Genomic DNA, 18,325 nt, shown 5'->3' on the forward strand with positions numbered 1-18,325 from the left:
GTAGAAGTCTCCTACGAAAACCAGCAACCGGATCCCGATGTCACCTTCGACTACGAAGCCGACTTACGAGACGAAATCACGTTAGAAGAGCATCGCGTTACATACGAACTCGTGGAAGGAGCATCGAAACGAGGGAAAACTACTAGTATGCTAACTGACAGTAGCGGTTACTCCTACCACTCTAAATCAACGAAGAATAGGACGGTTACAGCATGGAGATGCAGCCAGCGAACCTCCCGTATACAGTGTCGTGCTTCGATGTCCCAGTCGGGGGATAACTTCACAAGAGGATTACATGCACATAACCATGCAGGTGAACCCGGTACGGCCAAAAGAATGAGAACAATTGTAGAAGTAAAAAAGATAGCCAGGGAAACTGTTTTTCGTTCATCCGCTGACATCGTGAAGGAGATTATGGCGAAGAATGTGCATCCCGAAGACCCACCCTATAGTTTATCTGTCCCAGCCAACTTGACAAGAGCAGCAAACCGTACCAGAGAAAAGACCAGAGGGCCGCGTACCACACAAACGAAGGATCTCCGCTCTATGGCAAAAGTACGACTAAGGTACAGTAAATTGAATGGTCCAACGATCGAAGAAGAAAACCAGTAGTTGCGATATGTTCACTTTCGTATTTGGTTCACTCGCGTTTTTTTCGTATTTGGTTCACTCGCGCATTTTTTTGTCTTTGATTCACTCTCGTATTTTTCGTAATTGATTCATTCGCGTATTTTTTTGTATTTGATTCACTCTCGTATTTTTTCGTAATTGATTCATTCGCGTATTTTTTGTATTTGATTCACTCTCGTATTTTTTCGTATTTGGTTCACTCGCGCATTGTTTTCGTATTTGGTTCACTCGCGCATTTTTTTGTATTTGATTCACTATCGTATTTTTTCGTAATTGATTCACTCTCGTATTTTTTTTCGTATTTGGTTCACTCGCGCATTTTTTTCGTATTTGGTTCACTCGCGTATTTTTTTTCGTATTTGGTTCACTCGCGTATTTTTTCGTATTTGGTTCACTCGCGTATTTTTTTTTCGTATTTGGTTCACTCGCGTATTTTTTCGTAATTGATTCACTAGCGCATTTTTTTCGTATTTGGTTCACTCGCGCATTCTTTTGTATTTGATTCACTCGCGCATTTTTTCGTAATTGATTCACTCGCGTATTTTTTCGTAATTGATTCACTCGCGTATTTTTTCGTAATTGATTCACTCGCGTATTTTTTCGTAAGTGATTCACTCGCGCATTATTTTCGTATTTGATTCACTCGCGCATTTTTTTCGTAATTGATTCACTCGCGTATTTTTTCGTAATTGATTCACTCGCGTATTTTTTCGTAATTGATTCACTCGCGTATTTTTTCGTAATTGATTCACTCGCGTATTTTTTCGTAATTGATTCACTCGCGTATTTTTTCGTAATTGATTCACTCGCGCATTTTTTTCTTATTTGATTCACTCGCGCATTTTTTTCGTAATTGATTCACTCGCGTTTTTTTCGTAATTGATTTACTCGCGTATTTTTTCGTAATTGATTCACTCGCGTATTTTTTCGTAATTGATTCACTCGCGCATGTTTTTCGGATTTGGTTCACTCGCGTATTTTTTTCGTATTTGGTTCATTCGCGTATTTTTTTCGTATTTGGTTCACTCGCGCATTTTTTTCGTAATTGATTCACTCGCGTATTTTTTCGTAATTGATTCACTCGCGCATTTTTTTCGTATTTGATTCAATCTCTTTTGATTCATTTGATTCATCGTACATAATAAATAAGCTGTTAATAACTCAGCAGTTGAGGTGTGACTCACTATCATTTGTCGGCACGGCATCGTCGGCACCACCGTTTGGAATAGTGTGACCTATAATCAATACAGTGTTAAACAATAGGGAAAAGAAAACAAAAATGTGTTAATCGATCCATGCCAATGTGGTCTGTTGGGTCAAACACGTGAACCGACGTGCTTTGTTTCATTGGTCTAAAGTTAAGTTTCACGTTCATCCACTCGATCGGCATCATGAAAATACGAAATAAGCTTAGTCTATACTCAGAGCACTAAAAACTTTAGTGGTCTGAAGTCTATACAACGTTGTATATGTTTGCTAATGTATTTATCGAACATTGCAGTCTATTCCCTGCTTGAATTCGGATTTCTACAAGTTGTCTTGGCCCCGGAAATGAACCCAACAGAATATAATTCAAATGAACATTCGCAATTTCTGTTTGATGAAATATAGAACTTCTCCCGAGAAATTATCTCTGATGGTGGTTATCCCGACGAACAAGTTTATAATTGCGATGAAACTGGTATATTTTGGAAGCTGTTATCGTCGAAGTCGCAAGCAACAGCAAACGACCCACATAATATCGGACATAAACAACGCATCACTGCAATGTTTACAGCAAACAAAATCATGATCGATTCTTATTCGAATATTGCCTATTGACACATGTGATGATACAGCATACAATTATAGCCGCTGTAATTTGCGACTCTGTTGCCAATTTTTTTTTATTATCATCTAATTTTATACAGTAAAGTGGTTGCTGCTTTTGATCAGGCAGTATTCATATTGGTAATAACAGTGGGTCCAAACGTTTGGGGTTGTGACGTCAAGGGGTTCAACCGTCGAGGGGTCGCCGTAATTCGCAATTCTGTTGCCAAATTGAGGTATCTTCTAGTTTTAGCCAGTAAAATGTTGCAACTTGTAACGAATAATGATGGGTCCAAATGTTGAGGATTATGACGTCAAGGGATTCTACAGTCGAGAGGTCGAAACGTCCAGGGTCAAAACGTCGAAGGGTCCAAACGACTTCCTTTGAAAAATACCAGTTAAACGAGTCGGGATACCTGATGTGGGTCTTTGCAAAGAAAGAATCATAATACCAAGGATTTATAAATCCCTGATATTACTAATTCCGACTGTGCAACTCAAGTGCAAATAACTTGGCAAAGAATTTGTATAGTGATGACTTCTTAAATTGTGTGCCATTTGCCGGTGTTTTATATAAAATTAATCAAAGTCGTACCACAATTGTAACTGTATTCTTTTTGATTCTAATTTTTTAGATACCACGACAAATAAACAGCCACGACAGCATCATCATTACCAACAATAACAATCGTGAAATCGCCATACAATGTACACCGAGGTCCTTGAACTACATAAATGAGTGGCTATTTGCAGTTATCTGAAATGTTTATTGACCTTGATATTTGTCCTGGCATATTCGATACGTACATGATCATAGGGGATGTGACGTCACAATTCACCATGAAATTCATCCATTGCACAGCCGAACAGTTTGCTCCAAAACAATTTTACCCATAACTGTCACCGGAAATTACGATTATGATCTGAAAGACAAGTCATATTTAATAGATTAAAGGACAAAAATCACTCAAAGCGAGACAGTTTGGCAACGTGGATATTTACGTTCTATGTCGTGTACTTCTCTCACAGTTTCTGGCAAGTTTTCTGTATTGAAAATCTCAAAACACTCAAACAACTTGAAAACTGGTCATGTGCATATCACATGTGTCGAATCTATTGTTTGATTACAATCTTATCAGATAACATTTTAACTCGTGATGTGGTCACATGACCAAGGACCTCGTTATCTCGATATAAAAATACGTGACGTGAACGAGTCGTTTTTATTCATGTCACCACATAGCTGGGACACCTGCGATAATTTACAGGTGAGTTTATCTTGTATGTACTATGCTTGTTGTCATTTTCGTGGAGTGTCTGGATTATGGTATAGGCCGCTTTCAAACCGAACCGATCATGAATATGGCGACTCAGTACCGCGAACGGTTTGTCATATACTAGTACCTCGCCAGACAGGAACCCTAGCGAACATTGACTGGACAATTTTTTTCAGAAATTGTCACATATGCGTTTTAACAGTGGTACTGTGGTTTTTCTAAAATATGTTTAACATATATGACGACTGAGATAAACTTTGACATGGTTTTGTTGGGGGAGTATATAGATAAACCACCGTCCGTGTTGAGGGACGGTGGATAAACTAAAGGTCGTCGTGCCACGTCCTGTTCGATATGGAACTCATAGCGACGTAAACAACGCGTGTAAAATACATAGTTTCTGTGCATGAAATGTACCAATGTCATGAAAACTACTTCTCTAAAAGTGTTACTGACGCACCGCGCTTAAACATCCACGAGTTATTTATTCGGACAATGACTCAAATTAGACGTCTGACTATTTTATTTTCACACGTACAGTGACACGCGTTCTACACTGAAAAGCGTTGCTAGGTCGCAGCACTGTCTTGGAGCATATTAATGGGCAATTGGGTTCCCCGATCTAAATTTCTATCCCGGTTTGTTGCACGTTCTTTTTTTAATATGAAATAATCAAATATGGGACATATGTATAATAACAGAACCCCACACCCTCCCCGTGGCTTCGCTCGTGAAAGTACGGCAGCAGGATACACCGCATCACTCGTGAAAATAACTTCCATACGCAATGAAAGCCACGGGGAGGGTATCTGTCATAATACTTCATTATCACTGAAAACATTTTTCCCCTGAAATAAATTCCAGTGAATATGCCATTTCCCTCATACTCTATTGAGACACAGCGCAGTGAAAATTGGATTCACATGTAATGCTTGAAAACATGTCAGCAAAAATAAATTAAGTGAAATTCTACGTGACTTTATAATAGTTGGAAATGAACACATTACACCCGACCCTACCACTCCATATACAATGTAAACTACACTCCAAAACATCCTTTCACCCACAGTTACTACCGTGTTTCACCAGTGTATTCTATTTGACGTCAGGAGAAATTGAAATAAACAAATTAATTATAATTTCAGCCTCTAGTTGACCACTGATTAAATAAACTACCTCGTCTTTATGTCAACTTGCAGTTATTCGTTGCCTACATCAGTTACTTCAAAATATATGATTCAATCCCAGGAATTTCACTCGCTGTTAATTGCATGGGAGTGCCAGTCTTTAATGAATTTCTATTGTCGTGTCAATTTCTTGCGATTACTCGGAACATTAAGCTGTAACCACATACCGCCTAGGTGCTGTAATTAAATCCTGGTGTAAGCACCATATGAACTATGAACAATGCATGTGAAGCCAGCTGTGGGGTATATTCAAACCTATAGATTTCTCATTGTTTGGTAATTATTTGCTGCAAATGCAACAAAAATCGATATATAAAATATTACCCACATAGTATTCTACAGGTTACTTGTATAAATAATATTCTGTTACCGTTCGGTGCGTCCGGTCCGGTGATTGACGTAACTTAGCTGAAAAACACAACGCCGCAAAATGACCCGAAAACTAACTCATTTTCTAGGCGACATACATGTCTTAATTTTAAATTGCCTGATAAAAAAATGGTCGACAAAAATAAAACTTATGCATATTCAGCCCTCTGTTGTCTTTTTGATAAGCCTTGATAATGGGTGGTAACAGCTGTCAACGCACTTCAAATATAAGTGACGTCCGTGATGTACCATATAACTCACAGACTACGATTGAATGATCACCGTTGGGGTATTTATTGATTTATCCGATACTTTTTGCCGACTCATGATTATCTGCTGACGGAGATGCTGATAAGCAATTCGAGAAAATGATGCAATAGGGGGCGGAAAAGTTGAAGTCTCGTGATTGTAGTACTGTCGTCGAATGTTAACCACAACAATCAACTTACTGTAATAATAAGTTAAAGTCCAATGTTAAACAAATATGAGTCTCACGCTGAAGATTGGCAACATACGCCATCGTCATGACTGTATTTCTTGATTATCGTATCAGTCACGGTGGCAGACATCACGCCAACTTTTTATATTTTTTTCGCTACCATTAGAATGCCACACAATGGAGGGGGTGGCATACAGTACAGCGAGGATTTCAAAATTTAGGCGATACAGAAGTTATTTTGGTCTTTGACCTAATGGTGATGGTTGACAACGAGTGCAGACAGTTTCGACACACGTCCAATTTGAAACAATATTTAACTTGTCAAACTATACTTAGATAAAGTTGTAGGTTACAACTCACAAAATGACATCAGCCGATATAAACCACTTATTCATTTATGAGTTTTGTTCGCCCAACTAGTATTTATTTATTTATTTATTTATTTATTTATTTATTTATTTATTTATTTATTTATTTATTTATTTATTTATTTGTTTGTTTGTTTGTTTGTTTGTTTGTTTGTTTGTTTGTTTGTTTGTTTGTTTGTTTGTTTGTTTATTTATTTATTTATTTATTTATTTATTTATTTATTTATTATGTCCTATTTTGCTACAGAATTTAATTTAAAGTGCAATACAGCGTGGACAATGAAGGGAATCATACTGCTCATGCTGGTTGCCATGGTAACGGCTGCTCCAAATCCAGTCTGGGAAGCGTGGAAGCAATTGCACGGTATATTTTATTATTATTTTTTTCATGGGGTGATGTGAATGTACGTTATGGTATTACCATTATTCGAAAACTTTCGTAACATACGGTGGCGCCATACAACAAGTTCATTGGGGTGCCATCATATGCTGGAATAACAAACGCCAACAGAAACTTTGAAAAGTAAAGACCTCAGTAAAGCCAAGAACCAAGGGTAGATACCTAGACATGGATATGCTACTATGATGGCATGCAGTGAAGATCTCGCTGACCAAAAATGTCGCATGATAATTATCAAGAACGAAAATAAAACCAAATACGTATCGGGCAGTTCTTTCCTCTGGGAATTCGTGGAGTTTTTTTATTGTCGTGTTCTTAGATGACTGAATCACGTGTCCAAGTACCTCAAACTTTCCTGTTATCGTAGAACGAGCAAAATCGTGATATATTTGTGTTCAGAGCCTATACACGAGTAAGAGGGGGTTACAGGAAATAAAAACACCATTTTACGTTTTTTCAGAAAATAAAATGAAAGTTCTATTTCCAGTAAATAATAGGTTTTTACACTTTATAGATAAAGCAAATTCCTAATTACATCTTACATTTTTATAATATTTTTGATAATTTGTGTTTAAGAATCATATTGGAAATTGCGTACGAATTACGACATTTAATTTCGAAAATGCTTTATACGCTCACAAAAATAATATGTTTGTACAAATAACGGACGAATAAACAGCTGATTACATTTTACTCCTTGCCCATGTCTACGAATTTACGTGTTTCAGTTTATTTATTTAAATTACATTATTACAAAAATAAAAGCAATTGATTACAACTTACGAAAATACACCTTGCCGACCCTCGAGTAAGAACAACCATATAATGTATGCATGTGTATACGGTAAAGCAAACTGATCAAGCTGGAATAAAAATTTCCTGAAGGTAAAAATAGTACGTATCCCGTTAATTTACTAGATTCTGTCCCTATCGTTTCTCTAAAAGCATGAACAAATGAAAATAACAAAGAAAATTACCCAGATATATAGTATGCAGACATGGTGGTCAGGAAGGCGTTTGGACCATTTCGGCCCGGGTCACATATTTGATAGGCCAGCAAAAAGTGATTTATTTATTTACAGAGAAAAAATACTCGAACGAAGAAGAAACAGTCCGTCGATCGATATGGGAGAAAAATCTACAAACTGTTGAACTCCATAATATTGAACACGAAATGGGCAAACACACGTACACCATGGGAATGAACAAATACAGCGATTTGGTGAGTTTTAAAGAAGGACCTGATCGCATAGGTACTTCGGTATTCGGCTTCAAAACTGTTGAACTAAAATGGTGAAGTGGAATTTTAAAACAAGATTTTTTTTTCTGTATTTAGGAACATCACGAGTTCGTTGAAGTGATGTGCGGATTTCGTAATGCCAATAAAACCAGAAGTTCAATCACGTATCTGTCACTCTCTAATGTCCAAGTGCCGGATACAGTTGATTGGAGGGATCAGGGATACGTCACAGAGGTCAAAGATCAGGTAACATGAATCAGCGATGTTATTGACGACAGTCGCGTAACTGTGACATGAATCAAGATTGTTGTTTTTGTTTTGTTGTTGTTTTTAACTTAGTTTAAGGCACGAGGACAATCTGATTAAAATCCGATGTAGGTATGTGGCTCCAATTTTTTTTTTTTTTTTTTAATATTTTTTTTTGTTTATATATAACCCTTTATATTATATTTATTTGTATTTTAGTTTGAATATGTCGATTTTTTTGTTTTTTCTTGCCGTTAATCAGTTCTTAGAAAATTGTGTCCCACTCGCCTCTAACTACATCTGACTCAATGCCTATACAAATCTCGTACAAATCTCGCACCGGGACCAGCCAATCAGATCACGGGTTACAAACGCGCCTGAGCATGACTCAAAATATGGCGGCGTACTGCTACTACTTAGGGTTGGACCATTTGATTTTTGAGGGGAGGGGAGGGGAAGTCAGAAACGAAAAAAAAAAATTGGCAAAGTGAAGGAAGAAGAAACTAGGTCATATATAAATGGATGTCAATAATTCTGGTTAGCAGAGGGAAAATTAATATCTGCATTTCAATATTAATTTCAAAAACAATTTCACTCTGGGTGCAATAGGATTGTATACCATATATGCTCTATTAGAAGAGCATCTCCAATAGAAGCACATGTACGGCAACAATTGCATTGATTGTATACTGATTTATTAAAATATGATGTATTTTGACCATAGAAACACCTCTGTTAGTTACATAAGAGCATGCGCAGCTAATAGAGCAAATATGGTATTGCATGCAATATCTCTAACAATTTAGCTGTTTTAGTTTAAATACATTTACAGACTAAAACAGAAACATTGTTTGAAAAGTTGCTTGCAATATTGCTGACTACTGTAAAATACTTTATTTTCTCTGGAATTTATTTTCGCTGAAAACAGCTTTCTGGCATTGTGTGGATCTAATTTTCACTATGTTGTATTAAGACTCAATGCAACGTATAGAGAAAGCTGCATTTTCACTGGAATTTATTTTGCAGAAAATTGACTACAGGCAAAACAGGGATAATAAAATGCCAGTGCAAATATAGTTTTCCACGCTATGTTATGTGACCACAATAATAGACAAGATACATTCATGATTGTATGGAACCATGTCTTATTAAACAAGTAAAAAATAAAATAAATATTAAAGGAAGCTTAGAAAGAACTCTTGAGCGCTGAGAATATTGGAGACACATTAAAATTAATCAAAATTTAAGATTTGCTTTTCAAACAAGAAGCTTGACAACTAATTTATGTCTGCTATTTGAGATGCACAACATGTGATTCACATTATCACAATTTATAATACAAACAGAAAATACATTTGATTTTTCATCCATGGTTTTTATTCTAATTAGTTCCAGAGCACCTTTGCGATGAATTCAGTTTCATTGAAATGTGATGATTAGTACCTCAGATATCAGTGGAAAAGCCAAAGATTGACTAATCAAAACCTAATCAAATCTGCGTATTAGCCCAGAGCACCTATTCACCAAGTTTCATTAGAACCAACATACGGTTCTTGAGATATCAGATCACACATACAGACAGGGTAACTGCAAAGACTCCCATTGTGTGCTTCGCACACAGGAGTCAAAAATAAATAAAATGTAATAAAATAAATATTAAAATAAATGAGAAATTTTTTTTGTCAGCAAATGTTTTACATCACACTCTTACAGAGCAATCTTGTTCTGACCTACAATCCGACTCTCACCACCCACCTCACTCACATCTACTATCTCATTCTCACCACCCAACCCACATTCACCAACCATTCCACTCTCACCACCCACCTCACTCGCACCAACCATTCCACTGTCATCAGCCACGTTAGTACATGTAGCAGTCTCCTGCCTTTTAGCCCTTTTTGTTACAATGTCAGTGATCTTTTGTTGCTTTGTAACAGGATGTGGGGACGATGCACACTTTCTCTTCTTTTTTTTCTTTTCGTTTTCGGACTGCCGACGAACCTTTTTAGTCCCAGTTCGGACGAAGTCCGAAAACGGGGATTATTAATTTGGATTCCGTCCGTCCTTCTGGATCCATTTATCGGACAGCTTTTTACCGATCTCGTTCAAACTTGGTATACAGACAATCTATGATGACCTACATATGCCAATTTTCGTTACGATTCAATTAAATATGGCTGACTAGCAGCCATTTTCCCCCAAATTTGCTAAATTCTGATATTTAAACGTGAACAGGGCGATTTCAATCAAACTTTGTATGGTGATCGTGCATATTGGGTTATTGGTGCACGTCACTTTTTTCAAGATTCGGTCCAAAATGGCCGACTCACGGCCATTTCATCTTTTTTTTTCATTTTTGTGCTGATTCCTCTGAAAGATATCGCCCGATTCACTTGAAAGTTTTTACATAGGTACTATACTTCAAGACAATACAACACCATGTTTTGTTTAGTGATTTAATCAAATTTGTCGAAATGGCGGCCGTTTTGTTTAATATCTTAAATTCACAGCCTGTAACGTGTCTGGAACTGTTTCCCGAAGCTGAATAGGGCGATTTCAATCAAACCTTATTTGATGATCATGTATATTGGGTTACACGTGCACGTCATATTTTTTTTCAAAATTTGGACCTAAATGGCCGACTGTTTTGTCTTACGATTTGATCAAATTTGTCCAAATGGAGGCCACTTTGTCAAAAAACGTAAAATAGCAGTAAAATATCAAGTCTTTTCTACCTCCGTTGAAGATAATGAAAAAAAAAATGTTGGATATGATGAACTCCTAAAAAAAATGTGCAAGCAAACCTACTAATAAAAAAAATTTCCAAACACATAAAAAAAAAAAAAAAAAAAAAATTGTCTTTCACTGAGCTGACCTCCCCCCTCAAAAATCAAATGGTCAAACCCTTATGCGTGAGCTGGACCTCATACAACTTATTAACAACCCAGTTTTTTCCGATGATGGATCGTTGTCTAAAATAACAAGTAAGTCATTAACTCTTTTGGCCTTGATTGTATTTTATTTCTGCTTGGTGGTAGATGAACATGTGCCAGTAAGTTTGTTTTTTGCCTCTGGATCGGCGTCGGTGATCCGGTATCAACTACAAGTCGTTTTATCCCAATCACGATCTTTACTTGAAAATTCATTTTAGTCGATCGTTTCTAAACTAACAATTCACGAAAAATGGATGTTTTTTCTACTGCTCCCGGTTGACAGATTGGTCACCGTCAACACACATATTTACGATCGGGGGGGGGGGGGGACAGCGCTCGCTATCAATTCACCATGTTCCATGTTTGTTGTTTTTTCAGGAAGAACGTGACACACCAGAAACAATTATCCCCCAGGGCAGATGAATGTGTTGTTTGTGGATTCAGTTTTAGAAACCAACTACTAGTATTCGCTTGTCGATAGTATATATTTATATAATTTACATACTATTTATGTAAATCACCTATATTGTATTTATTGATGTGCATTGCTAACAGCACAGATATCTCAGCTGAGAGGCTGCAAGCTCAGTGTACTTTTTTCGCTAACTGTTGTAATGCAAATTTCATACAACTTACCGGTACGTTATGAGATTAGCACATGGATTAATTTAACATGTTAATTAGTATTTCCTTAGACATGATGCTGTACTATAATTTTTTTCCATACCAGTTTTTTTTTGTAATTATTGTCTATGTCTGATCAGAATTGATTCCATCTATTTTTTAGTCAGTGTTTTTGATGCAAAATGTCTTAGTTTATATCTTTGGTCACACAAAGAAAAGATCCACCAGATATCTTTAGTATCCATCAATTTGTTATTCAACTAAGATTCTCAACAGGCATTTTGGAATAGTTGTGCTATTTTGATAAACAGTACCATCACAATTAACTAATATTAGGTAGCCACATATCCCTGTTGAATTCTAAAACTGTGATGAATAGCTGCCAAATACTTTTGTTATTTTTATAAGATTATTTTCAGTAAATTAGTGATTGACAAACATATTTTCTTTTAGATAAATATTTATTGATACTTAAATAAACCTTGTTCTGTCAATTGTTTTTTTTAAGCAGATGAACATGTTATGCTTAAAAAAACAGCTGGAAAATAAATTAATGCCCTAAGGATGTAAATATATGCTATTTTTCATGAAATAAACCAAGATGTCACTTATTTAGGTGATGTGGTTTATTGTTCTTCATGTCACTGATGTCTTCCATTTGATGCAAAATCTTCAAATAAGTTAATCCTCCTACATACTGTTACATTTATTATATAATTTATTAATTTACATGATAAAATAAGACTGCTGAAATGGTTCATCATCTCTACCAACTCAATCTGATCCCTGTATTATAACTTTCAATATCGAAAGAGGGATCTAAATGGAGTACATGAGTTGTTTTGATAAAATTGCCCATACCAAAGGCTGTGTGGCAGAATATTAATTTCAAACTTTAGTTGGACACTTCAGCTATTTCTTTTGGATGCAATTCTTGTACAATACTGTCAGTTTCCCTAGAGTAACGGTACATTCGCATATAAAAAAACTGACTGGGAATACTCCTCTTTGAAATAACGATATTTTAGAGCTAATGAAAAATAAATAATTGTCTGTGGGAAAGTATCTTTTTCTTCTCTTAGTTTGTCAACCATCCAATAAAATATGGATACACTGTCCCTAGGAGTCTGGAATAATAGGCTGTCTTTCAACTGAGACTGTAGAGATTTTGAGGCAGTTGTGGTCAGTGCAAGGACTGTAACAACAGGCAAAACAGCGTAGTTCCCCCAACATGCTAGACAAATTCCTTGAATGCACTTTGTTGTGTCTTGCGCATGTTTTTTTGGCTGTCATCTGGTTTTTCACCCCTACAAAAAAAAATTATCATTTGAAGGTAAACATGTACAAGTTAGGACTCCAAATCTAATCATTTCCTGATTTTTAAGAAAAAAATTCTCTAGTAAAACATGTACACTGAAATTTTGGTAGAATGAGCACTTTTATAATGAATTGCCCAAATAACTTAATGAACCAACCCAGCTCTGTACATATGCAGCAGTGGAGGAGTATGTTCACATATATCCTACATTAAAAATATTCATATTTTATCAGAAAATATGAAATGATGAGTGGCTAAGCCACTTTTAAACCGCATTTCATCCACCATTCAACATGAACTTCTACAATTTATAACACACATAATGCAAACCATGATTTGAATGTTGAGTGGAAATCTTACCTGAACTTTCATTAATGAAACCACAGGAGAAACTATGATAACAGAACCAGGTTCCTCAATTATACATGGGTAGATTAGTGATTTAACCAAATCCGGTTGGCAGGATGGCTTGGACATTGTTTTTTGATAACAGATGTGTTAATGCCTCTTTCTTGCACACCTTAAAGAAAGGGGAAATGTGCACATTTAATATATCGCAATAACGAAATTGACTCGGCAAATACATTATTCACGTTACTGGTTCATGCATATAGATCACAGTCACGGCGTCACGTGAAGACAAAACTATTACTGTTACTCACGGGCGCTCGGACCGTTTAACGGTTAAGACGGGAGTAGGGAATGTCGTTGAAAGGATAAATACAAATACGAAAATTACTGACATGAAAGCCATAGGTTTATCAGAGACTCGCAAAAACATTGCCTGGCCGTAACATATTAACTCATAATGCAATAGTTAGATCGTTCTGACTGTATCAGTATAAAGTCGAAACAACATGCACGGATTGCACGTAACTGATGCTGATGGTTTATATTGCATCGAATGCGACTCGTTAACATGATCGGTGACTGCCGCCTCACCATCAAAGTTGAAATCCAAATTATCTCAAATGAATTACATACATCAATCGTGATTGCTCACAAATAATAATTAAGTTTTTGTAAAAGTGACTAAAACTCACCTCAAATTCGGAATCCTCGATTGATTACTTTCAGCCATCGTGAAATAGTCTGGAACGATGAGTCTGGCGCATGTGCAAAGTCAGACAGCTATTTTTGTAAGCCGCACTATGATTGGTCGACAAAACTCGTCGAAAAATGATCTCGTTGTACGAGATTTGTATAGGCATTGAGCCAATCTCCCCAGGCAGAGTTCTAACCGCAAGGAATTCTGGGAAGAAGAATGGCATTGAGTCAGATGTAGTTAGAGGCGAGTGGGACACAATTTTCTAAGAACTGATTAACGGCAAGAAAAATAAAAAAAATCGACATATTCAAACTAAAATACAAATAAATATAATATAAAGGGTTATATAAATATAAAAAAATGGAGCCTCATACCTACATCGGATTTTAATCAGATTGGGCACGAGGATTTCAGCTAATTTATTCTCATTTTTTGCTCTGATCGTTTTAATTACAGGGCCAGTGTGGATCTTGTTGGGCTTTTAGCACTGTAAGTTGAACACATTTATTCCCCAATGTACTAGTATATATCGGTTTACATACTTCTAAGTCTTATCTCCTTCCAACGCATACACTTATATCAAAACTGTGAACGTGCATGGAAGTTAGTAATTGGTATGACATTATTCTACAGTACACTTCTCTAGAATTACGTATTGAGAATTTCAAAACTTTTTGAAAATAGAGATATTTATATTACATGTAAACCTTGCCTCTCCAGACTGGTTCCCTTGAAGGCCAGACTTTCAAGAAAACAGGCAAGCTGCCGGATCTCAGTGAGCAACAACTGGTAGATTGTTCGACACAATTCGGTAACCATGGCTGTAATGGTGGTCTTATGGATCTCGCATTTGAGTACATCAAAGCTGCTCCAGGCATCGAAGGTGAAATGGACTACCCGTATTTGGCAAAGGTATTTTATCGTTCAATAATCTGTGGTTACCTTCGTGTATAATATGAGGATTTTCTTCAAGCATACGATGTATATACCTCAAATCGTTCTAATATATTAAACGCTTTAGAATTAAACACAGGCCAAGATGTATTCACTGCCGCGAGTCGCGAGAGTTGACTGTAAACGTGATTTCAATGTTGTGTTTTGTCTTTCATCATCCACAGGACGGTCGTTGTATGTTCGATCAGAGCAAAGTGGTTGCCACGGATACTGGATATGTTGATATTCCATCTATGGACGAGAACGCCCTGAAAGAAGCCGTAGCAACCATCGGCCCAATCTCAGTGGCTATCGACGCTGGTCATCCATCATTCCAAATGTACAAATCAGGTAAACTCACAAAGCCCAGCAACAGTAATTAAATTGTAGGTCAATAATACTAAAAGGGTCAAAAGTAAAATAATTGTGTTTACAGATGTTCAATATTGTTTGTGGTTTTCAAGATATTCAACATTTATAGACTGCAGTATCTGAGGTACTCGTGTCCTGTCGATTAAAGTCAGCCATATTAAACTGAATAGCTTCCTCTCCATTTCGATAATCTGTATTTTTTTTAACTGAAACTCCGCAGGTGTGTACAACGAGCCGGGATGTAGCTCAGAACGTCTAGATCACGGTGTATTAGCAGTTGGCTACGGTACAGAAGACGGACAAGATTATTGGCTAGTTAAAAACAGGTGAGTTAGTATACCAATCACGCATGCGTCATGAAGATTATTCATTGAAGCGCTTTGGCGGCTCCTCGTTTATTTTCGCTGCTACCAAACACGAAATATTGCGATAGTGTATGAAGTATGTGCAATCAATCTCACTCAAAAATGTTGTATGTACAAGTTGTATAATGAAAACATGAACGGTTATAACCGTGATAGTGGTTTCATTGATTCCCCATATTGAAAGTGCGTCATCTAGCGATAAACACCGCCGACATTACATATACTCCGTTACATTATCATTCCAGTTGGGGCGATTCCTGGGGCCAAGCTGGTTACATCATGATGTCACGTAATATGAACAACCAATGCGGCATTGCTACACAGGCGAGCTATCCACTGGTTTAGAAACGGTCTTAACGGATGCTACCTCACAGGTGAGCTAGTTGGAAATGACATCGTTTAATTGCAGCCTGAGAAATAACTTGAAGATAAACACGTTCTACAAGACGGTCACACCAACACGCTCAGTGCATAACGCACAAATATATGCTTACTGTGTTGGTTTCTTGGTTGTTGTTATTGGTGTTTTATTTCTTTTGGGACACACTTAGTCTTTCTGGAAAAATCATAATCTATACCCCACCTAAAAACTGCACAGCTTCTTATGATTATCACCCAGTAACCTAAAGAAAGGCTCAAGCCCTCTATAATTAACATGCAGAGGTTTTCTGTCTTAGTGGTTAAGATATAAAGTACATTGTTTGTGGAATGTAGCCACCTAAATACCTGTACTCCTGTTGTCATGTAACGCCCTCTATAAACAAGGAAACATTTCCGTGACGTACACATCGTTGTCTTAGTTTTCCTTTTTGTCGCTAGAGGGCGCTACTTATAGTTAGGAGCTCTGTGTTCTCTATAACAAAACGAAGACAGCCTAACCGTCCAAAATTAAAGATGTCGTGGCACCAATCCCCCCATCCACCCTCTTGTTTGAAGGAAACGTAATCGCTGTAGTGTCTCATATTGTATAGTTGATTACACCTTGAAAATATAACTGTAAAATGAGTATCTGTTTATTCGCCATGATCGCTAATTCAATAACACCCCGCGAAAGCTGTGAGTTCAGTTCAGTCGGTCACACCTATCTAACATATTTGTTCTATGTTAATGTTTCAGGTAGTCTGCGTTGTCAAATAAAAGCCGTCCCGGTGACCCGTATTACCGCGATGACATCTTTCACTTTGCTTTTATAAATACTGAATTTTGTGTTTTTATTACTTGAAATGTTTTTTGTTTTTTTCGAGAACAATTTATTGTGCGGAAATTGACAGGAAGGACGTTGTTAAGTTTATGTTTAATTAAATAAACATTGTGAATTTCTACATGTGTAAACATGTGCCTAATTTTCGGTCACAGAGTGTTAGATGATAGTTGCAGATAGCATATACCTTATACATATCTATGTAATGCTGACATACCCTGGACATCATCACACTTGCTTATTCATTTGATGCCACAACGGCAAACTTTTGATTCAATATTTCATGAAATAATAATAATAAGCTTAATCTGCATGTAATATTTACATATAATACGCATGAATTATAATTCACGAATATCATGCCAGCCTGAGAACCCAGCGTAAATAACTTGATGAATCTCAGGCTCCTTGCGCATATTGTGATTATCCCACTCCGTTACGGTGAATTAAGTGACTGACTAGGCTGAACGATACATCCTATATAGAAAATATGGATTCATATGAAAACGATGTGTTTTCATTTTTATAATTCTCATTTGTTTACTGTAACATTGCAATATACTGAATAAAACATAACTGAGGAATGTGACACTGTAGTGTGCTTTTTTACTCTCAAGGTTACATGTCTCCGGCTTCTATGATAAAACTCGGACTACTCTATAGTAGTCTTAGGATAAAACCATACTGCAGCTTGGAATTGGTAATAATGCGAGTTTATTACGAGGATACCGAAAAGTATGCACTCCCCGCGACGGCGTACTGTCTTAGCGCATATTTTGAGGTATCTTCGTAATAACCTTGTTATTATACATCTTTTCCTTCTAAGAATGCATCTTGGGAATACTGTGAGGTTATTACGAGGAAGCCGAAAAGTATGCACTCTCCGCGACGGCGTACTGTCTGAGTGCATACTTTGTGATATCCTCGTAATGACCTTGTTATTATACATCTTTTCCTTCTAAGGATACATCGTGGGAATCCTGATCTACAAAAAGTTTCAAAGAGATTTACTAGTAATTAACTTCTTTCCGTCGGGTCAAACCCTTGGGGCTGTCATGTTTGTTTTTATCATTAGAGAACGCTTATGCGCGTAATCATGGTGAACTGAGCATTCGTTCAATGAAACAATGACATTACCTGTATGTAATACGCATGCGTCACGGTATTGGGGAAAGTTTTCCATTTTATACAATGGTAAGTTCACTTCCATAAAGAATTGCATGACAATGTGTAGTTAAATGCTCAATATTAAAAAGTTGAAATTAGAATTTGGCTGTAACCTTAAATTTGTCTAATATTTAGCCCTATACTACATACACACAAAAAACTCGATAGCATTTCTCTACCTTTCAAAGTTTAGCGGTAAACTACCGTCTTCGCGTGTTGTTGAACAGTTAATGAGTGACTTGGAGTATACCATGTGATTATTGGTATCCATGTTGGACAAGACAGTCCATTGTTTAGTACTCGACCTTTGTTATGTTACGTTGGGTATTTTTTTTTTTTTTTGCTTCAGTTACAATAGATTAGCTAACTTTGTTGTCTATCACCGTTGTTGTAATG

At 36.7% G+C, this 18,325-nt stretch overlaps 1 protein-coding gene across 1 annotated transcript; it reads left to right on the forward strand.

The window, feature by feature from the left end:
* The first annotated feature begins 3,614 nt into the window (after positions 1–3,614).
* LOC102804653 (cathepsin L-like peptidase) lies at positions 3,615–17,351 on the forward strand. Its single transcript, XM_085505762.1, has 10 exons — positions 3,615–3,707; positions 6,327–6,443; positions 7,562–7,701; positions 7,816–7,965; positions 14,348–14,380; positions 14,612–14,803; positions 15,010–15,175; positions 15,417–15,522; positions 15,807–15,935; positions 16,678–17,351. The coding sequence occupies exons 2-9, from the start codon at positions 6,359–6,361 to the stop codon at positions 15,904–15,906; spliced, it is 972 nt and encodes a 323-aa protein (XP_085361888.1). The 5' UTR covers positions 3,615–3,707; positions 6,327–6,358; the 3' UTR covers positions 15,907–15,935; positions 16,678–17,351.
* The last annotated feature ends 974 nt before the right edge of the window (positions 17,352–18,325 follow it).

This window comes from Saccoglossus kowalevskii, chromosome 11, assembly GCF_978046115.1.
Source record: "Saccoglossus kowalevskii chromosome 11, keSacKowa6.1, whole genome shotgun sequence".
In the NCBI taxonomy this organism is placed as follows: Eukaryota; Metazoa; Hemichordata; class Enteropneusta; family Harrimaniidae; genus Saccoglossus; species Saccoglossus kowalevskii.

Coding starts and splice junctions, on each gene's coding strand:
- LOC102804653 (XM_085505762.1), top strand. CDS start 6,359: ATGAAGGGAATCATACTGCTCATGCTGGTTGCCATGGTAACGGCTGCT. Junction 7,702..7,815: donor TGAACAAATACAGCGATTTG/GTGAGTTTTAAA, acceptor TTCTGTATTTAG/GAACATCACGAGTTCGTTGA. Junction 14,381..14,611: donor CTTGTTGGGCTTTTAGCACT/GTAAGTTGAACA, acceptor TTGCCTCTCCAG/ACTGGTTCCCTTGAAGGCCA.